The sequence below is a fragment of the Alternaria burnsii genome (genome assembly GCF_013036055.1).
Source record: "Alternaria burnsii strain CBS107.38 chromosome Unknown 705, whole genome shotgun sequence".
Lineage (NCBI taxonomy): Eukaryota > Fungi > Ascomycota > Dothideomycetes > Pleosporales > Pleosporaceae > Alternaria > Alternaria burnsii.
Window position 1 is genome coordinate 1779961 of NW_024066107.1, and position 20752 is coordinate 1800712.

Sequence of the window (20752 nt, forward strand, 5' to 3'; positions counted from 1 at the left end):
TGCATAGAACGCTGTTTCTCTTGGACAACGGCTGACGCCTACATCTCAAGCATCACAGCGTGCAGCAGTTGATATCCTATCGCAACATCATAATGAGCTACCACCAGGGCCAACCCCAGCTCGGGGCGACTTTTGTGCCAGGAGGCTTCGATGACTATTATATGCCGGCTCCTTCGCCTGAAGTCATCTCGCCTGCGCCTCAGCGGTTCGTTCTAGCCCATCACCATATGCATGCCCTGAAATTGCGGCTGACGTAGGTTTGGCGGTAGGATAATGCCCGAAGTGCCCGAGAACATGCAAGAAAACATCGCGCATCTGGAGCTGGAAGCCAACGGCCCTCGTGGTACCAACGGCGCCATGTCACCCATGCAGGGCTACAATCAGTCACAGCAAAACTTCCCGCCGCGACAGGCGAGCTACCAGAACGAGCTGCCTGTCCACAACGATCAATGGCCGGCGCGGCAAGCGAGCATCTCCTCTGCCTTCCGGCAACCACCAAACGTGCAGCCTCAGTCGGTGCAGCAGCAGCCGTCGCACGACTACAACCAGTTTGCCCAGAGCCACGACTCGCCCAACTTCTCGCCCTTCCCCAAGCTTCCCAACAAGCCTCCGAACGTGCCGCCGTCCGACGATGAGAAGGAGGCTGTCCTGGAGAATGCCCGCTTGCCGGTGCTCAACTCGAATGATCCCGAGATGCAGCTGGCATGGGCACAAGACGCACTGCAATATGTAGACGCCGCGCAACTGCACGAGCAGCGCATCTCAGAGATCCAGGGGGCGAGACCGGCCACACCACAAGTCGAGCACCAGCTTCGTCTGGACGCAATGAACGTAGTCACCTTCTTGGCGGACCAAGGCCATCCGAAAGCGACCTTTATGCGGGGCATGTGGCTAGAGTTTGGCAAGTTTGGCATGCGCGCAGACAAGAAGGAAGCGTTCAGATGCTACTCCCGCGCGGCTGCAAAGGGATACGCAAGGGCAGAATACCGCATGGGCATGCAGTTTGAGCAGTCAAATGACCCCATCAAGGCTCTGCAGAACTACAAAGCTGGCGCCGAACAAGGCGACTCAGCCTCCAACTACCGTCTCGGTATGATGACGCTGCTCGGACAACACGGCCAGCCACAAGACTTTGCAAGAGGAGTACAACTGATCAAACTGGCTGCGGCCACTGCCGATGAGAATGCTCCACAGGGTGCTTACGTGCTGGGCATGCTTCAGGCGCGAGAACTGCCCCAAATCAATGTGCCCGAGATGTTTTTGCCCTATGATGAGAAGGGCGCCAGACAAAACATAGAGAAAGCCGCCTATCTCGGGTTCGCAAAGGCTCAGCTGAAGATGGGCTCCGCCTACGAGCTCTGCAGTCTGGGCTGTGAGTTTAACCCCACGCTGTCGTTACACTACAACGCACTCGCATCTAGGCAGGGTGAGCCCGAGGCAGACATGGCTATCAGCAAATGGTTCCTCTGTGGACACGAAGGAGAGTTCAATAAGAACGAAGAGCTGGCGTACCAATACGCGCAACGTGCCGCAGCGGCTGGCCTCGCGACAGCCGAGTTCGCCATGGGCTACTTCAACGAGATCGGCATGAACACGCCGGTCAATCTTGACAAAGCCTTGGAGTGGTACGAAAAAGCAGAGAAGAACGGCAACAAAGATGCGACTGCACGTATAGAGAGCATCTCCAAGCTATCACGGACGCTGTCAAAGAAGGACCATGAAAACGTCGCTATCAACATGATCAAATCGAAGCACGGCTCCATGCGAGGGCAGCGGCCAGCGAGACTGCAAAAGTCACATGCTCCTATGCCTTCTATCAACGATATCAGTCCTTCTGATTACGGCGATACCTCACCAGCCACACCTACAGGTGGTCGCCTTCCGCCAAGAGGCGATAGTACAACGCCGTATCCTATGTCTGACCAGCCCCCAATGATCTCGAGTGCCCCCATGTCGGCTCCCTACGACCGTCCCTCTACAGCAGCGCCATACCCTATGGACAATGGCCCCCCTCGACTAAGTCCACAGCGGCCAGGTATCGCCGGTGGCTTTGCACCAGAGGTGAGGGCTTCGAGTGCTCGACCTGCATCCTCAGCATTCAACATCAACCCCAACGTTTATCCTCCAAATGATCCTTATGGACGCGGCAGTCCTCGACCTAATCCCGGTCCTGGTTACGACATGGGTCCGATGCCAATGCGTCCTCACACGAGTGTGGACAACATGGGTCCAGGACGTGGTGGACGTCCTTCCAGCGGTGGTCGTGGTGCGCCGCTGCCACCAGGAGGACCAGCGAGTTACAGGCAGCCCGGAGGACCGAGCGCTCAACGTCCAGAACCCCAGAACCGCCCATCGACGACGCAGCCTCCTGATATCGGATACAGTGCGCCAGATGGACGTAACAAGCTGCAGAAACCGACAGGGGCGCCACTCAAGAAAGCGCCCACACTGCCAGACATTGGCTACGTCGCGCCTCTCGAGCCCCGCCAGCACACCCGCCCATCTACAGTTCAACCAGGTCAGGAGAGTAGGACTTCTTCACGGATGGATAGACCCTCGACTACTACACCGGGTCAAGGCTCCCGACCCTCATCACGGCCGGGCTCCTCTGGTCGTCCTAGCGGATACGACAACATGCCCAAGCCTAATAGGGTACAAACATTGCAACAACAGCAACCACCTCCCAAGCCTGCGCCAATGCAAGCAGGTAAGCCGGCGACGCCTACGCCACCTAAGCCAGCGCCATCAGCTGCTTCGACACCAGGCAAGGGACCAAAGACGTTTGATGAGATGGGCATAGGACAGGCGCCTAAGGACAGCGATTGTGTAAGTTGCATCACCTCTGTTGGTGACCAAAAACGATTGCTGACGTATCTCAGATTGTCATGTAGATTGAACAGTGCTGGCACGGCGCAATACTCAATGAATTTTGCATAGCGGAACATCTTAATCTTGCATAGTAGTGAACAGTCGCAGTACTGACACTTGATATACCCATTTTTGGAAACACCTGAGGCGGCGTTGGTGATTATCTAGTATAGAAAAATTCCAGTCGCGAAATGACATGACCCAATCTAGTGCCATGGCTGGACGTTCAAGTGTGATGTGTGGCTGCAGGCCAGGTACGTGATCGTACCTAGCTTGTGAGCTGCTTCTATTTCAACAACATGTATTCTGGCTACACACAGATGCCTTGCGGTTTGGAGCGTAGGCATCCTTACGCGCGTAGAACATGAGCCGCTGTAGCACCGCGATGTCGCACTACGTTTTAGAGTAGGTGGGATGAGATGGCAGCAGGGCAATCACGCGGTGACGCGCTATCACGTGTCAGGGTCAATCGTAGTTGAGTTGAATCGAACTGTAGTATGCACTACCGCCAACCCAGAACTGTCCTATATGATTCATGTTCGCTCAATACCATTTCGTTCCGACTCTGCGTCGTTTGCGAATTCTTATATTACCGCGTCAATGTGAGATCGCCAGGCACGGACACTAGCGCGGTTCCCGAACGGTCCAGTGGGGGAGGAGCGCGTTCTGAACTGCCTCTGCAAACACTCACCGGGCCCCTACAACTCAACCGCGCCCCCCAACTCTTTCTCTGGGATCGGAGTAGCCGCAGTAATGTCTGCGAAGCGCCCTCGCGCTCTCACAGATGGGGTTGATCCTAGCGGCTCAGGTAGCAATAGTCGCGTACATCAACCGTCCCAAGCCAGCACCAACACATATGCTAACACCGTCTAGGGGAAACGAGCCCGACAATCTGAATCCCAAGACAGCGACCAGTCAGATGACGAACGATCCGACGCGGCAAGCGGCAGCGAGTCACCCGATGATGAAGGCGAACAGACTCGCGAACATGAGATATGGGCAACACAGCAGGTGCAGAGAGAACGCCAGGCGACTGCAAAACGGCAAAACGAGCCGACTGACTCTGGCATCATCGAGGAAGTTCAGTGTATCAACTTTATGTGTCACGAACATCTAACGGTGACCTTGGGACCTTTGATCAACTTCATCATCGGACACAACGGTAGCGGCAAGAGCGCAGTGCTCACAGCAATTCAAATTTGCCTGGGTGGAAAGGCTACAGCCACAAACCGCGCCCAGAACCTCAAGAGCCTCATCAAGGAGGGAAAAGAGCACTCCTCTGTGTCTGTCAAGATTAAGAACCAAGGACCACTCGCTTACAAACCTGCGCAGTACGGCGACTCGATCATCGTCGAACGACACTTCAGTAAATCCGGCACTTCGGGGTTCAAGCTCAAAAACGTAAATAACAAACTTGTTACGAACAAAAAGGCTGAGCTTGAAGACATCCTGGACGCGTTCTCTATGCAAATTGACAACCCAATGAACGTGCTAACGCAGGACATGGCAAGACAGTTTCTGAACCACTCGACATCGAAAGACAAATACAAGTTCTTCCTGCAAGGCACGCAGCTCGAGAATCTCAATAGAGACTATCAGCAGATCGAACAGTCTCTAGAAGTGATGAATGCGAGAGCAGAGGTCAAGGAAGCCGACCTTAGGGTCCTGAGAAATGAGATGGAAGTGCTGGCGAGAAAAGCTAAACGCGCGGCAAGTCTGCAGACCATGCGAGATAAGGAAGCGGAGCTCGCCAATCAAGCAGCGTGGGCGGCTGTCCGGGAGCAGGAACAAGAGGTGGAAAACAGTTTAAAGGAAATCACGAAATGCGATGAAGTCATACGAGGGCTACAAGGGGACGCTGAGAAGGCAGCAGAGCGTTATGAACAAGCAGATCAAGCCTGTGAAGCTGCGAAGCAATCTGTCACTGATATTACAGCTGACTTAGAGCCTGCGGAGCAATCGTTACTTGAGGCTAGAGGGAAATTTCAAGACATCAGAACGAAACTCCAGCAACTACAGCCTGATGAACGGAATGTTCATAGCGAGTTGAAAGCAAAGAAGAAGAAAGTACAAGATATCAAAGCAGAGATCGAGCAATACCGACGACGACAGGCTGAAGCGGACAATGGTCGTCATGCCGAGAAGGCTCGGGAGTGTGAAGAAGCCAAAGTACAACGCGACAATGCCAGGGCTGCGTTCGAAGCCCATGATACAGGCCTTTCAGCTCTGCAGGAGAAGCTCAAGGACGCCCAGAAGGAGCAGCACGAAGCGGATCGTGAGACGGAAGAGGCGCGGGCCGGCGTCACACGCATCACGAATACTATCAGGGCACTGCAAGGAGGCCAGAGCAACTGGATCGAAGCGTATCCAAATCACAGAAAGCTGAATGAGTTACTCAATGCGATCAAGTCTGAGCGCAGGTTCAGAGAACCACCAATCGGGCCTCTCGGTCGTCACGTCAAGTTGGTGAAGTCTCAGTGGGGCCGGATATTGGAAAAGCAGTTCGGTCAAGCCTTGAATGGGTTTGTTGTCACAAGCAGACAAGATCAGAATACATTGTCTGTCCTGATGAACAGGATTGGCTGGCACGTGTTTACTTCTCATTTCGTCGACGAAGCTAACAAATTTAGGTCTGCTCCAATATACATTGGCAAAAAGGCGCACATAGACACCACTGGGAGTGAGCCTCCGGATGAACTTGTGACATGGATGAGAGCTCTTACGGTAAGCACGGTCTCTGCGCGAATGGTGTAAAGATTTCCAGCTGACCAATACACAGATCGAAGAAGACCTTGTTCGAAATCAGTTTATTATCAATCAGGCGATCGAGCAGACCGTGCTCATCGAGGACATGAAGGAAGGTGCCCATTTCATGGATGCCCGTGGAAAATCGACCGAACATGTTAAGATGTGCTTCACTTTTGCAGATGGCGACACTCGAAAAGGTCGCGTCTTCAGCTACACCAGCAACGGAGGTATCAACAACAGCCCGATCGCGGAATACTCCGGACCTCTGCGTATGCAGGTAGATGAACCTACACAGATCAAGTGCGAACAAATGATCCACATGTCTGGAAACTTGCTAACTAGATATGTAGGACAGAGGAGAGAAATCTCGCTCAGGCTCAAAAACAACTTGAGGCTTGTGAGAAGATCTCTAGTCAACGGCTTGATCAGGTCAATACATGCAAGTCTCGGATACGAGACCACGAACGCCAGAAGAAAGACCTTCAAATTGCTTTCCAACGTGCCAACAAAGAAGTGGACCGACTTGAGAACGAATTGGACGAAGCAACTCCTGACGCAGCAGCTATCCAGGTGCGCGAGGCAGACCTTGCAAAGGCCCAAGAAGAATTGGTGATAAGTGAGGGAACATTTGAAGATTTGAAAATCTCAAAATACCAGCTTGATGATGAAAACAAGGCGAATAAACGGGAGATGGATGAAGCGCAAAAGGTTGTCGCTGACTACCAGTTCCGCCTCGAGAAGGCGCAATCGACGGTTCGAAAAATGCAGGGCACGCGGGAAGAACAGCTCAAGCTCAAGAACGCCGCAATCGACCAGGTTGCCAAAGCTGAAGACATCAAGAAGCAGTGGCAAGCAGAGCTAGCCGATCAACAGGCCCTGCTGGTAGAAGTGATTGATGGTGCGAAGATCATCTGTGAAGAGCGTGTTTTTGTCCCCCCTGACAAGACATCTGACAAGCTCCAAGAGGCGATGTTCAGGATGGAGAAAACAAGAAAGGAGACAGAAAGGGAGCTTGGTGGATCGCAGCTGGATCTTACTCGGGCGGCAACTGAAGCGAAGCAGAAGCACCACGATGCAATACAGGAGTATGAGGGCATTGACAACTTGTGTCGTGTAAGTATAGTTGCATGTACGATTTTGACTTCTGCTGACATGGTACAGCAACTCATGAAGACCCTGGATAACCGACGTCTTCGGTGGAAGCAATTTCGAAATGGCATTTCTGTCCGGGCGCGGGTCACCTTCAACTATCTGCTGAGCGAACGCAAATTTAGAGGGACGCTTCGCATCGACCACGAAAAGGCTCTTCTTGACATTCACGTAGGTTTGAACATTAGCCCGACGCCGCACAATGCGCTGACTTTGCAAGGTTCAACCGGATATCACAGAGCGAAGCGGAGATGGTAGAGAAACCAAGACGCTCTCTGGAGGAGAGAAATCCTACTCTACCGTGTGCCTGCTCCTCTCACTATGGGATGCAATGGGCTCACCCATTCGTTGTCTCGACGAATTGCAAGTTGTCCAAAGTCCCCTTTTCCCTGCGCTAGCTAACTAATTGTCCCAGTGACGTCTTCATGGACAATGTCAACCGTGAGAGGAGTTTACACATGATCATCGAAGCTGCTCGCCGCTCAATCGGTCGACAGTTCATCTTCATCACCCCACAGTCGATGAGCAGCGTCACCCAAACCTCGGACGTCAAGATCATCAAGATGTCGGACCCAGAGCGTGGGCAGACGGCACTGAACATGGGACGAAGTTGAGATGCCCCTGGGATACGGCGTTGATTTGTTGAGCATTCTATCGGCGTTGTTGCATGACGCTACTGACCGTGGAGTTTTTGGATGGTTATACCCGCTCACAAAGGCGACTTTGATTTCATGGCAAGCAATATACATGTATAGTACCGTAGTTTCAGTGCAGACGCAAGACTTGGATTGTCACCGCAGTTGCATGTACATGCGCAGTGGACGGATGCATGTACGCCTAGCATGGTGAAGTAAATCAGTCGAATTTTGCTACGTGGAGAAACTGGTTGTGTTGACTCTCGTATCAAGGTGGTCGTAGGACGTGTCAGCTCATTTGCCGCGCAAAGCGTAGTTGCGGCGTAAGCGGCGGCCGGGGCTGTTGTACAGGGAAACGGAGTTGGCATGATGTGCACAGGGTCTCTTGGCCAACCACGTCGATTGCGAAGTCTGATACAACACTTGCACTCGACGGCTCGCTGGCAAACCTTGGGCACATGTAAGAACCGTGTTCTCGTGCTGTTCCCGCACTCGGCCTCCCACCTCCTCCGGGAGCCTATATGCTGCCCCCCACGACGTGTCGGTCCCACACACACCATGGCCGACTCCCCACCCTCAACACCCGACACTCCACGAACTGCCTCGCCGCTACCTTCCGAGAGGGACCTCGCCCGCGCCTTTTCGCCCTCCTCAGACGATGCGCATACCGCCGAGATGCAAGCTCACGCCGAGGGTGTGTGGATGAGCGCCCCAGCGCCGAGCATGGTGAATGCGACGGAACCAGCTGAGCAGGGCGTAGAATCGAAGGGGAAGGAGAAAGCCACCAAGGGCCCACTGAAGTTGCTGGACCTGCCTATGGATATCCTGAAGGAAATCATACACCAGGTGAGTAGGGCGGCTTATGCGCAGCGCCTTGCAGGTGCGGCACGGTGTATGCTGACCAGCAGCTCAACAGCTTCCACACACAAACGACCTCACCTCGCTCTGCCTCTGCCACTCAGCCCTCCATCGTCTCACGATCCCGTGCATATACTCGCGTTTCGACATTGTGTGGCCGGACGAGAGCACCCACAACGAGCCTCGCGCCGGCGTGGACGCCCTTACCTATGGCCTGGCGACACTGGTCATGGGCGACGACTGCTTCCCTCACCAGAACCGGCTGCGACTACAGGGACAGACGCCAACTTCCATACTGAGGACTGCCGCAAACCCATACCCCGTACCGCAGCGGCGGTTCGGCAACTACTACGGACAGTTCACAAAGAAGTTCTCACTCGGCAATGGACCGCAAGCATGGGTTCAGGAGTACATGATTACAAAGGAAGGCGGAAAGATGCTGGGAACGCTGGTAGCGCTTGCCATTGCGCGGATGGTCAACCTCGAGACATTCGTGTGGGACATGCCTACCGGTGTGCTTCGCGATGTCTGGCTTGCCCTGTCAAGCCTCGCGCACAGGAGTGATGGCGAGGAATGCCGCCTGGACCGGCTCTGGATACGATGGCACGACAACACAATTGACGCGCCAATCCCACCACCCGCACCGCCCATGATACTCAACAACCAGAACCTACCTCCGCCCCCAAACACTACGCATCCAAGCGGTCTTGGCACCGTGCAGGCTCCCATAGTCGTAGTGCCCCCGTACGCACCGAGCAGCATATCTGCCCTAGATCGAGTTGAGCACCCTACCTTTTCCGCCATACCTGCGCTGAAGAGTTTGAGTGTCTTGGATATCGACGAACTGCCATACCTCGATGAGATGAGCATCCTGATCGCAAGGTCCCAGAGGAAGCTACGCGAACTAAGAATTGGCATAGCTGCTCACGCACAGCAGCGAGACTGGGTGACGGTTTGGGAAGGTGAAGGTCTGCAGCAAGTCGACTACAATGCTACAACGACGGCAGCCTCTTCAATAGGAGAAAAGAGGCTAGGAGGTATTCTGGGTATCCTTGTTGGCCGCATACACAACATGCGCCATTCAGAAGAGTCTTCGTCTCGCAAGTCTGGCGCTACTGGTGTCACGGAGCGATCAGTGGAAGCAACGCCGGCCAAGTCGGCCGCATCCTTACCCCTGCCATCTATCGCCTCGCTCTCGTTACAAGAACGGGATCTGGAGCAGGACGTAGACCATTTTGGTAACCCGATGGAAGACAACTCTATAACGGAGGGCGTTAGTCTGTTTAGCGACAACCAGCCGAATGGTTCTGACCAAACTGCACAGACTGCCAACACAGACAACTCGGCTTCGAAGACATATGCAGAGTCTCCTTCTCACGGCGAGACCACCAATTTACAAGACGAGCCCTTACTGACTGGCAAACTGAAGCTAGAAGTCTTGGAACTCGAACGCGTTCCTCTCTCCGTTCCTGTTCTTCGCAGAGCCTTTGACTGGTCGATTCTGTCGACATTGACTCTTCTCCATTGCAGCAACCACGAACAACTGTGGAAGATACTGCGAAGGACATATACCCCTCGTCCCCCTTACCCCGGCTCACCATCTTCGTCCAAGGCGTACAAGGCGTCTTATACTCTCCGGACAGAGTATCAACTCAACCTCAAGCGAATTCACACCAATACCGTGTCCCCATCGCTGATCACTTTCCTTAAAGAAACACTGGCGCCCAATAGTCTTGAGGTGCTCTTCCTCCAAGAAGGCCGGTCTTACTCATCTACGGTGACAGTAGACGCAATCTACAAGGGGCCGTTGAAGAGACACCGAGGTAGTCTGAAGAAATTAATGATTGACAGTGGTGAGAAAGGACCAGACGGACATACGAGTGCTAGTTCGAGATGGAGACGATGGATGCTCAACCGTGAGATTCTGACATACATAACAAGCGGTCGTATGAACAGCCTGCGCGAACTCGCGGTGTCTATTGATTACAAGGATTGGGTATGTTGCACCTCCTTGCAAGTCGGATATATTTGACTAACTTTTGTAGCATCACTTTCTTCAGCGTCTTCCGTACATACCTCACATTCGCTCTCTTTATATTCCCTTTATTGCGGACCACGCACATGGCAGCAACATAGATCCGCGCGAGCTCGCCTACCAGATCCTCGACATTGTGCACCTGCGACCGGAAATCGAGCTCTGCTACATGGGTCTGTCTACGAAGTGCTTCGAGATACTGGAGAACCGGCCGTCGAACTATGATCTACGGCACGATGGTATGCACGCTGATGGTAGCGGCTCTGCCTACGCAACACACGATCCCATGCTTTCTGACGACGAGAGCGAAGCCACGGAAGACGAAGACGACGACGACATGGACGAAGGCGCTATACCGCCCGGTGGTGACGACACAGAGAGCGAAGCGAGCGATGATGTGGATGTGGAAAGCGATGACGAATCGTTTGTGCAAGACTCGCAGAGAGGCCCCAAGCTACGTGTTCGGGAGATACTCTTCTACGAGGAACGAGTCGAGGCGTTCAGAAGGCGGCACGGCGTACTAAGGCCTTGAGATGATGGGATTGATACGACAGGTACGGTTTTTTTTATATTGTTACTGCGTCATTTACTATGTGCATGGAATGGAGCATGAAAGGGAATGGAGTAGGACGGCGTATATGGTAGATATCCTTGATAGTTCTTCATCAGGTATGTGGTCTCGAGACCTGGGAATCTTTTGTGCGCGAAGTCAGATGGCTTGATGCGTTTCAGGGCAATTTAATGTTAGATGTTAGAAATTTATCATCATCTAATTCAGCATTGGTAGTGAAAGTCGACTTGGTACCTTCTCTTCATGTGTAATTTCTATTGACGCGTTAGGATACTTAGATACCTCCCTAGGAAGGACAAAGATAGCCCCACGTGAATACGCGTTGTGCATGGCCCGAGCTCGATCGGTGACGATCGCGACTGCTGCATGCGAGAGCAAACAGTATTACCAGCCCGACACCCAACCATGAGCAGGCCTATAGTATCCACATATCTACTGCCAGAACGCCCGTCACTCACACGCCTATGAGAAAAAACCCCAAATCATCTCGAACACGAACCTAAACACTGGCCTAGTGGGGCCCACAGCGTCTCCGTCCCGCCATGGACCATTCGACCCTCGTCTTCGCGTCCGTCTTCCCAGTCCTCTCCTTCTCACATAGCACGCCGACGCCGGTTGCGACACCGGATCTGGGTCATATAGCGCCAGGTACCTCGTTTGGGAGTCCCTATGCTCTGCGGAATTCTGAGAGCCGGACGCCAGCGCAAGCACAGGGCCAGGGACAACACAGAGCAGTCAAGCGCAACATAGCATGGAGCTGCGCAACACGATTCCTGAGTTTACCAAAGGACGTCAATTGCGTTTTGAGAACACAAAAGAATAGAGAAGTTGAAGAAGCGCTGAGCTTTTTGTTGAATGGAGAGGGCAAGAGTGATGATGGGAAGGAAGAGACTCTGGTTGAATGGTATACAAACGAGTGCAGGTTACACTTTGCGAACCACATTCGGCCAGCGCTAGAAGATCTATGGAGGGACGAGGTTGAGCTCGAGCGGTCGTGGGATATTCTTGACGAAACCCAGCGCATCCTCGAGCAAGTGCAGAACGCGTATCTCCAACCTTTCACCGAGCACTTGCTGCCCCTTGTACGGCAAAACGCCAGTAACACGACCCTTCGGCCGAGCAGATCTACACAGATAGCTGACTCAGATACTGCGAGTGTAGCCGATTGGAAGTTCCGCCGGGATGTACAAGCTGTCTTTGCACATTGTCTGCCACTACAACGATATGGGAAAACGCTGAGCTATGTTCTTTACGACGCAGGATGCCGTTTGTTTCGCATATATACCCAAAACGACGGTATGCAGCCGAGTACCACGCCCGAGAACACGCAAGAGTTCAGGAAGCGGATGACCATGCTGCTACAAAGCCTCGAGCGCGTTGGGCTTGGTGGTGATAGTGCACAGAAGGCTTTTGCACATGCGATGAACAAGCTGTTTGACTCCTTCATCACAAGCCACTACTTAAAGGTAGATTGGTACTCCAAGAAGTCCATCGTGCCGCAGTTAAGGTTGTGGATTCAAGACGGCTTCTGTCCGCTTGTCGAACTAGTATTGGAATGTCTGCGGTGCGAGCAGAGCAATATCCAACCCACCGAACTGACCTCATGGCAAGAGATGGCGCTGGGTAGGTTGGGGCGAGCAAGAGTCGACAACTTGTTCGATTTTGTCATCAACTGGGACAAGAGTCTGGGTGCCATACTGGACATCAAAGAGTATCTACGAGTTTCGAACGCAAAGCAGCATCTTACTTCGAGCTTTTCCCAGCAAGTATCGAGACGACTACTACATCCTGGGGCTACGACCACTTACATACTGAACGTCTACATATTTATCATTCGATCATTCCACGAGCTAGAACCCAAGGGCGTACTTTTAGAGCGCGTAGCTAGACCGATCAGGCGGTACCTAAAAGAGCGTGAAGATACAGCACGAATCATCATATCAAGTCTACTTACTGATCTCAGCGATGAGACGGGCAGTAAGTTCTCATCGAACAGCGAGCTTTCATATGAGATTGCTAGTGAGATGGGAAAGCCGTTCGCAAACTACGGACAGGATACTGATGAGGAGCTCAACTGGAACGACATGAACTGGCAGCCGCTCCCACAAGACGCATCACCAGACTATAAAAAGTCAAAGGTCGAAGATGTGATATGGTTTTTGCTAACACTCTGGGAGCGAGAGGATTTCATCAATGAGCTGAAGAACATATATGGAGACCACTTGCTTAGATGTCAAGACCCTGAGTATGAGAAAGAAATCCGACTTTTGGAGCTCATCAAAGTGCGGTTAGGCGACGACAAGCTACAGGCTTGCGAAGTCATGCTGCGAGACGTTTTAGAATCAAAGCGTATCAACGGTACCATCCGCACGACAATCAATGTACCAACTGCAGCATCACTCGCCACGCCAGATCACCGTAGCCTAGAGCCTCGAACGCCAGATGGCCAACACCCGCGGACACCTCAGCCCCGAAGGCCAACACGGTTAACTCGAAACATCACTCCCTCTACCTCCAGTGCCGCAACACCCCCTGGTCCCACGCTCAACGCACAGATTTTATCATCATTCTTCTGGCCCCAGCTTCGCGACGACACATTCCGCGTACCTGCGCAGATTGATGCATTACAGAAGGAATACGAGTCACGTTTCGAGCGTATCAAAGGAATGCGCAAACTGCGGTGGATGAATGCCTTGGGCGACGGCTCCATAACCCTCACATTCGACGACCGCACTGAGGACTTTGATCATCTCACACCCTGGCAGGTTAGTGTAATTTATGCCTTCCAACCTCAGCCCGACGAGGAAACAAAATATGCAGACAAAGGTGGCGAGGGCATAACACGCAGCGTGTCTCAGCTAGAAGATATGCTGGAGATGGACGAAAGCCTCGTACACCAAGCCCTCTCCTTCTGGGTGGGCAAATCCGTCCTCCGCTTCCACGCCCCATCCACATATTCTATTATCGAGTCCCTCCCTAAACCCACATCTAAGACTGGTGCGCATGACGCCGACGCTGCAGCCGCAGCAGAAGAACTAGCTACAATCCAAGCCAACGCTACAAACAACACCGTCAAGTCGCAAAGCGAGATGCTAGAGGAGAAGAAAGATGTCTATACGGCTTTCATATTGGGTATGCTAACAAATCAGGGTAATATGAATGTGGGCCGCATAGCTATGATGATGCGGATGATGGTTCAAGGCGGATTCCCGTTTGGACCTGAGGAAGTGAAGAAGTTGCTGGGCGAATTAGAAGTCGACGGCAAGGTTGTTGGCATGGGTGGCGATGTCTGGAGCGTCAGAAGATGAGAGATTCTTTGTAGGTATGCCAATGCCCCTGTTCATCGCGAGGCGCACACCAATGCATGTCATGTCACTCCACTGTCCTTTCTCAGTACAAAACTCTAAATGAGTTTGCAACGTATACCATCAATGACGCACGCCTCACCACAGATACGAACGGATCAACCATGGCTCGAAGATGTCGCTACCAAGGTATTCAAGCTACAGTAGTCAACGCTCCCAAATTCGTGCGCCTCATGCACTTCAACACTTCTTCTTCATCACAACTTGCCCGACAGATGTGTTTAGCCCCGCTGCAATAACATCGTACGACACAACGAATCTTTTTTCGAATTCGGCGACTGCACCTCTACAGAACGAGTGCATTCTGCCTTCATCATCACCAGCTACAATCGGTAGCCCTCTTCCAGATGCGACCTCTACGTGACGCCGACATCGACGTACGATTACTCTGGATAACGCTTCCTGCACAATTAATCTGGATGGCGCTTCCCTTGGTCTTCTTGGATGAGCTTCCTTTGCCTTAAGCGATAAAGCCTCAAGCCTGTTGGTGCGCTATGCGCTTTTGTTGAGACGGGTGACAGTGCGCATGCGCATGATAAGACAGTAGCACGGAATTAGAGAAGGCATCGTGGTTGCGAAGACAGCCATGCCTCTGACCAACGAGGAAGTCTTGGGGACTGTGATATCGACCATGAGCAGTATCTACACAGTACGTCCATAAACGAACATGAGGAGTGGTAGATACAGGCATCCCTGGGGGACTGTAGATCAGCGCTAGTGACTGTTCCGGAGTTGGCGCTTGGCAGCGGGGCTGAGACCGCCTGCGGGCTCCCCCATAGATGGTCCCCTCGCCACCCTTCCCTTCGCCGATTAATACCCTCAACCGCTCCACTCAACCACTCCGACCTTTATTACACACCATTACGCTCCACTTTCACACTACACCCACAAACGACCGCCCTACTACTCTCAGCACCCACAGAGCGCCCCCAGTCGATTTCATGACCACGGACATCCAGAATCTCAAGTCCTTCGATCCGTTCGCGGAGGCTGATGATGCTGGAGGAGAAGTAAAGTCTACTCAGCAAAACTACATCCACATTCGTATCCAGCGTATGTATACCATCTAGTCTTCTGTTATTCGATCTCATCTTCTGCGCGACATCGGCGCGACATTCCTTCCCCTCCCTTACGCTTCAAGAAATCGCGCAAGGCTGACGTCAACCCCCAACAGAGCGCAATGGTCGCAAGACTCTAACGACGGTCCAAGGCCTGCCTAAGAAGTTTGACCAGAAGAAGATTCTCAAAGTCATCAAGAAGAAGTTTGCCTGCAATGGCACTGTCGTCGCAGACACTGAGATGGGAGAGGTGATCCAGTTGCAGGGAGACCAGCGCAAAGATGTTCAAGACTTCTTAACCGATAAGAAAGAGGGCCTAGGCCTTGATGGCAAGACCATCAAGGTCCACGGTTTCTAAACTCATAAAGGACGTGGGTGCAATGCACGCCGCTGCTCCTCCCGCCGAAGCCGAACGACCGCTTCAAGGTCGAGCCAACGATACGGTCGAGGATGGCCATGCCAGCATGTCGTTTATGTGGAACACACATTTGATAATGCTGAGCCGCGGTGTCGCAGAGCAGATATGCCACGTTGGAGGAGGATTACGACTTTCCTATCTCCATCTCCTTGAAAGAAACAGATATATACATTTGTGGTTTCGCACGCTGAAGTATCAGGTGCTCTAGGACGACGGGATGGCGATTGAGATGTTAGTTCCGAGGGATACAATGAATCAGGGAGTGCTTTCACGTTATTCATTGTTTCAAGTGACCAGCTTCGGGGTAGTCAAAGGTTACTACGTCATGATTTGTTCTACTCATCATCTTCGTACATGACCTCCGTGATAGCATCGTTCTTCTTAGGCGCTTTAGCCTCCTGTTTCCGATACAGACTAGCTAATTCCTCTGCCTCAGTAGCCTCATCGATCCCCTTATCCTCTCTGACCTTCAAGAATCTCGGAAACCTCGTACTCAACCCTCTCTCCTCACTGACCAAGCCAATCGCAGCCGTATACGTCGGACTCAAAGTCAAATCGGCGAAAGCTACCTCCCAGACCTCTTGCGGTTCGAACCAAACAACTGGCGTTCCAGCTCCACCATTGTACTCTACATAATGGGGTTTGCCAGAGAGCACGTTTGTGCAATCTGGGTCGTCTGGGTCGTACTTTGCGCGGTTGGCTTTGTAAAAGGTGTCAGTGAAGCCGGACATGCATTTTGTGACTGCTTCCAATTGTCCAGTTTCTGCATTGCGGATGGCAAGGAGGATAGGTGACCACCATGCTGCCTTCCGACCAGAGCCATGAAAAGCGGCAATGGGAATCAGGTCGAGAGTCTCGGAGGTGGTACTATAGTCCTTCTTCACTTTGAGCCAGCTGTCTAGACGCTTGTCCGGTTCGTAAGTCGATAAGAGTGCTTTACGGCGGCCAGATGTCTTTGGTTCGTCTTTTTCCGTTTCATTAGAATTCGACTTAGCTTTGGACTTTGCGGGCTTCTTCTTCTTAGGTGTTGGTGGAAGCGAGGGCGTCTTCTCAATAGCTTCGTCGATTTCGGCGAGTAGGTCGGGGTTAGGGAGGTTGTCAAGAATCTTCACCATGATGCCTTCGCACTTGATCTCCAAGGCGCTTTGAAAGAAGGCTTGAACTGCTTCTACGTCGGCGGACGTAGCATCGAGGCTCTTGACCCAGGTAAAATGATGTGGTATCTCCACAAACAGACTTCTGAGTAGAGACCTCCGTTCTCTAAAAGGCCGGTTCAGTAGCTCTTCGCCATTCAGATACATCAGGTCGAATGCAAACAGACAGACGTCGATCGTCACGGCACCGACGACGACGTCTTTTCTTGCGCGATTCGCAAGTGTCTGGAATGTCTTGAGGTCTCCACTCTCCCGATCGACAGCTACAACTTCGCCTTCAAGAATGAAGCTCGAGACGCCTTCCCCTCGTATCTTGGGCACCAGCGCTACCAAATCCGGATACTTGTCAGTCATCACTTCCAGATGTCGTGAGAAGATTGTGACTTTGCCCTTGGCATCACAATGCACCTGCGCTCTTTGTCCATCGTACTTGTACTCGCAGGCGAAGTCTCGTCCTTGTAATTTTGTGAGCATCTCGCCCATATCGCGAGTGATACTTCCTAACATAGGTCTTAGAGGGATGTGTAGTGACAGCCCACAGCGTACGAGCAGTTCGTCGCAAACACCAATCTCGAGAAGCACAGGTATAAGGTCGTTGTAGTTCGGTCGTCGAGCGAAACATGCCTTTACGATCTCTTCGTTCCTGATGTATACCTCCGTGAGTTCTTCCTTCTTCAATTTTGCCATCTGCTTCTGATCACGAATCTCGAACTCAGCCCCTAGAGGTTTCGACAGCATGAAGGCACGGGATAAAGCGATAAGCATCGTGGTCTTGACAGCTCCAATCCGCAGATGCTGTACGAGCGTCCGTACAATGTAGCGGCTTTCTTCAGCACCCCGTGTATCCTGCACCAGTCTTTCAACGATTCTCTGCTTATTCTCCACACTGCCATGTCCCTTACTGTTTGCGATCTTGACTAGTGAGTCGAAGACACTCCTGATTGTCAGAGGCTTCGGTTTGCGAAGGGTGAAGCTCTGCTTCTTCTTTGCTTCGAATGCGACATCGCCAGCATCGCCATATTTTGCGTTCAATACTTTCAAGCCTGCGTTATCTAGCCCACAAACTTTCTTAAGTGCTTTCGAGATCGCTGAGCCCCCCAAACCAAGCTCCAGATCGATGTAAGGGGGCGATATCGCGTTCGTCGCGAGCCAGACGGCTGGAAGCAGGCTATCAGGATCGCTTTCGACAATCGTTCGAATAAGGTTCACAAGCGTGTCGACTATTCTGATGCGACTTGTCGTACTGTTGACCAGAATGAAACATCGTGTCAATAACGCGTAAGTCGCATGCCCTCCGTCGTTCACCCAATGTTTCTGTAGTTCTGGAACGTATTTTGCCGGTTCAAATTCGAGAGGGCTCTGATCGAAGGGTATATGTGCTGTTATCGCGTCTTCTTCGGAGGCGGTCGATTGGAGAGATAGCGTGTTTTTCTTCTGGTTGAGTTCGGCAGCCTTTGTGTTTTCTACAGTGGCTTCACGTATTGCTAATTCGGAATTCCCATTCTGTCCTTTTGTGTCTTGTGTCGTGTCTGCAGGGACTTTGTCGGGCCCCTCATACAGCTCATTCGAGTTCACCGGCTCCACCGGCTCCTGATTTGACCCCTGCTGTTGGTCTTCCTTATTCCACTGCTCCTGAAGTTTACGCGCGAGTTCTTCGTCGGTCAGGCCTGTGTTGTCCTGATCCACAGGCGGTTCGCTGGGACCTGTGTTCGTCGGTGCATCTTTGGGTGTCGCTCTAGCCGTTTGCTTTGCGAAGAAGTAGTCCAAGCTGCGTATCGGCTTCCCTGAGCCATCATTCTTTTTCCGGCGTTTGGAGGGACTGTTCATGACGTGGAGACAGGTTCAAATAGCATGGCCACCAGGAAAGTGGGTGATGATATGCCAGGAGAGTGGTGGTACGTCATGACGCGGGCGCTTAGACCCAGTCAAACTCCACCTCACGTGCACACGCGTCGCGTTTCCAAGCTGGGAGGTTCACTCAAGCCTGCTCAAGTCCATCTGATTTGAGTATCTGGCCCAACGTATCAGAACATTCGTATCAACCCCACTATTCCAGAACCATTGTAACCCAATTAAATAACCTGGGGACCTTTAAAGTTTGCCATGACATTGACGATCATTGAGTGAAAGTCTTCACTTTTGTCCTTACTATATACTGAAGCTTCATCTTGATGTCTGATCGAATTCTATCCCAGACTCTCGTTCTCTTGGACGTCTGAGACATGGATAGTATCCCAGTCCTTCATCCCTAACTAATCATAGTAATCGAGATCAGTAATCTCCGCCTCAACCATGGGCTTCTCCGAACGTTCGACAGGCCTAATGCGTTTGTTGTTCCGACCATGATAGCCGTCGTCACGGCGATTTGGAAGGGGCCGACCATCAGCACCGGGTGCGTCACTCCAGCTACGAACAAGGCCCTGCGTGTCGTCGTCAGGACCACGAATACGCTTCTCCTGTGCCTCGTCCCACAACTCGAACTTGCCAGTCTCCTTGTTGGTGAATCCTTGCTGGCCTCGAATCTGCGAACCCACTGAGTATTTGACTACAATTCAGAGTGAGCAACCAACCAGAGGTATCGAGAATGACACAGAACGTACGAAATAGCTTGGCTGTGTCTTTTTGAAGACCATCTACCAGAGTGCGAACCGCTACGATAGGGCACGCGCTCAACTCGGTGCGCAACAGCTTTGTCTGGCCGTCTTGATTGCATGTTAGAATAGCAGCGAATCTTTTGGTGCCTTCATCCTCGCAGATGACGATATCTAGCCTCGTGTCAATTCCGGTGTTCAGCATTGGTACGAGGGCTCTACCGTAGAACTTGAATCGCTCGCTGCCGTAAAGAAGACGACAGTTGCCGAGGGAAATCTCTTTCAGCGTCTGAATCTTATGAAGCTGACGCTATTAGCCAAATAGAACACATCAGAGAATGAATCAAATACCTCGTGGGTGCTCTCTAACCATGGCTGTGCATTAATCTCCATTGCGGACGTCTGACGTACTAGCTCACCAGTATCAGCGGCGCTGGTGGAGCTTACAGCAACAGGCATCGTGCTTAATCCGGTGATCTTAAGCCAACAAATGTCGATAATCTGCGTCAGGTGTCTACAGACGACCAAACTCGGTTATTATACTCGAGCTTTGGGGAAGCGAGACACATGTAGAGAGAGAGAGAGAGAGAGGGATTGGTTGCTGGTTTATATGACCAGGTAGTGCTAACGCTTCGGGTCAAAGGAGTAACTACGGACAAGTAAAGGCGACACCCACCACGGCATCTTGGGGTAAGAGAGGAGTGAGAGAGCGGCAAGAGGTCCACTAGCAATACAGCTGACCATGGCGAATCTTGGTTCCTATCCTTGGTTATGCAGGGTGAATGCTTACCGTGGACTGGGGTGTTAATGCGTTATACTTGCGGCATCTAAGGGATACAGTTTTGAAGCACTCCTACAAACCGCTTGCCAGAAAGAAAGCGTGGTTTAGCTACACGTGGGACTAAACGGGGAACTATGAGTCGTCTATTCGCATTTTATCGTCTTTGTTAGTGGGAGCTATGTTGCTGGTCGAGACTAGTAGAACAAGGAAATTGTGTATCTCCAGAAAGATTATGATTGCGTAACATGTCTTGTAATTTGCATGGTCGATATATATTCTATGCTATACATTGAGGAAATGTAATTGTGCCAAGGCACGCAAGAACAGTTGAAACATGGTGTAATAGGCCGTCTCTGGGTTGTAACACATAATACCTAGTTATCAATCATTTATTGAAGCAGTTGCTAGTACCACTCTAGAAGGTAACATAACTCCGTGCGTATATCCCGTGCCTTGGTCTTCCCACCGCAGGGAATTGGTATAAATAGTATCATACAAAGTACGAAAAAAGAGGAACGAAG

General features: G+C 51.9%; 5 protein-coding genes across 5 annotated transcripts; 3 read left to right on the plus strand and 2 right to left on the minus strand.

Annotated features, from left to right (window-relative positions):
- Positions 1-92: 92 nt before the first annotated feature.
- On the plus strand, positions 93-7379 carry GT037_000629 (uncharacterized protein; the record flags this gene model as incomplete). Its single annotated transcript, XM_038925676.1, has 8 exons — positions 93-205; positions 258-2826; positions 3742-5592; positions 5648-5916; positions 5967-6729; positions 6778-6936; positions 6986-7068; positions 7181-7379. 8 exons carry the CDS (start codon positions 93-95, stop codon positions 7377-7379), a joined length of 6006 nt encoding a protein of 2001 aa, XP_038791532.1.
- Positions 7380-7958: 579 nt separating this feature from the next.
- GT037_000630 (uncharacterized protein) lies at positions 7959-14172 on the plus strand (the record flags this gene model as incomplete). The annotated part of the gene is made up of 4 exons (XM_038925677.1): positions 7959-8246; positions 8317-10254; positions 10304-10810; positions 11380-14172. 4 exons carry the CDS (start codon positions 7959-7961, stop codon positions 14170-14172), a joined length of 5526 nt encoding a protein of 1841 aa, XP_038791533.1.
- Positions 14173-15008: 836 nt separating this feature from the next.
- GT037_000631 (protein translation factor sui1) lies at positions 15009-15645 on the plus strand (the record flags this gene model as incomplete). Its single annotated transcript, XM_038925678.1, has 2 exons — positions 15009-15282; positions 15404-15645. The coding sequence occupies 2 exons, from the start codon at positions 15009-15011 to the stop codon at positions 15643-15645; spliced, it is 516 nt and encodes a 171-aa protein (XP_038791534.1).
- A 395-nt stretch (positions 15646-16040) lies between these two features.
- Positions 16041-18686, minus strand: GT037_000632 (atp-dependent dna ligase; the record flags this gene model as incomplete). The annotated part of the gene is made up of 1 exon (XM_038925679.1): positions 16041-18686. The coding sequence occupies one exon, from the start codon at positions 18684-18686 to the stop codon at positions 16041-16043; it is 2646 nt and encodes an 881-aa protein (XP_038791535.1).
- Positions 18687-19111: 425 nt separating this feature from the next.
- On the minus strand, positions 19112-19909 carry GT037_000633 (uncharacterized protein; the record flags this gene model as incomplete). The annotated part of the gene is made up of 3 exons (XM_038925680.1): positions 19112-19404; positions 19460-19754; positions 19802-19909. The coding sequence occupies 3 exons, from the start codon at positions 19907-19909 to the stop codon at positions 19112-19114; spliced, it is 696 nt and encodes a 231-aa protein (XP_038791536.1).
- Positions 19910-20752: the final 843 nt, after the last annotated feature.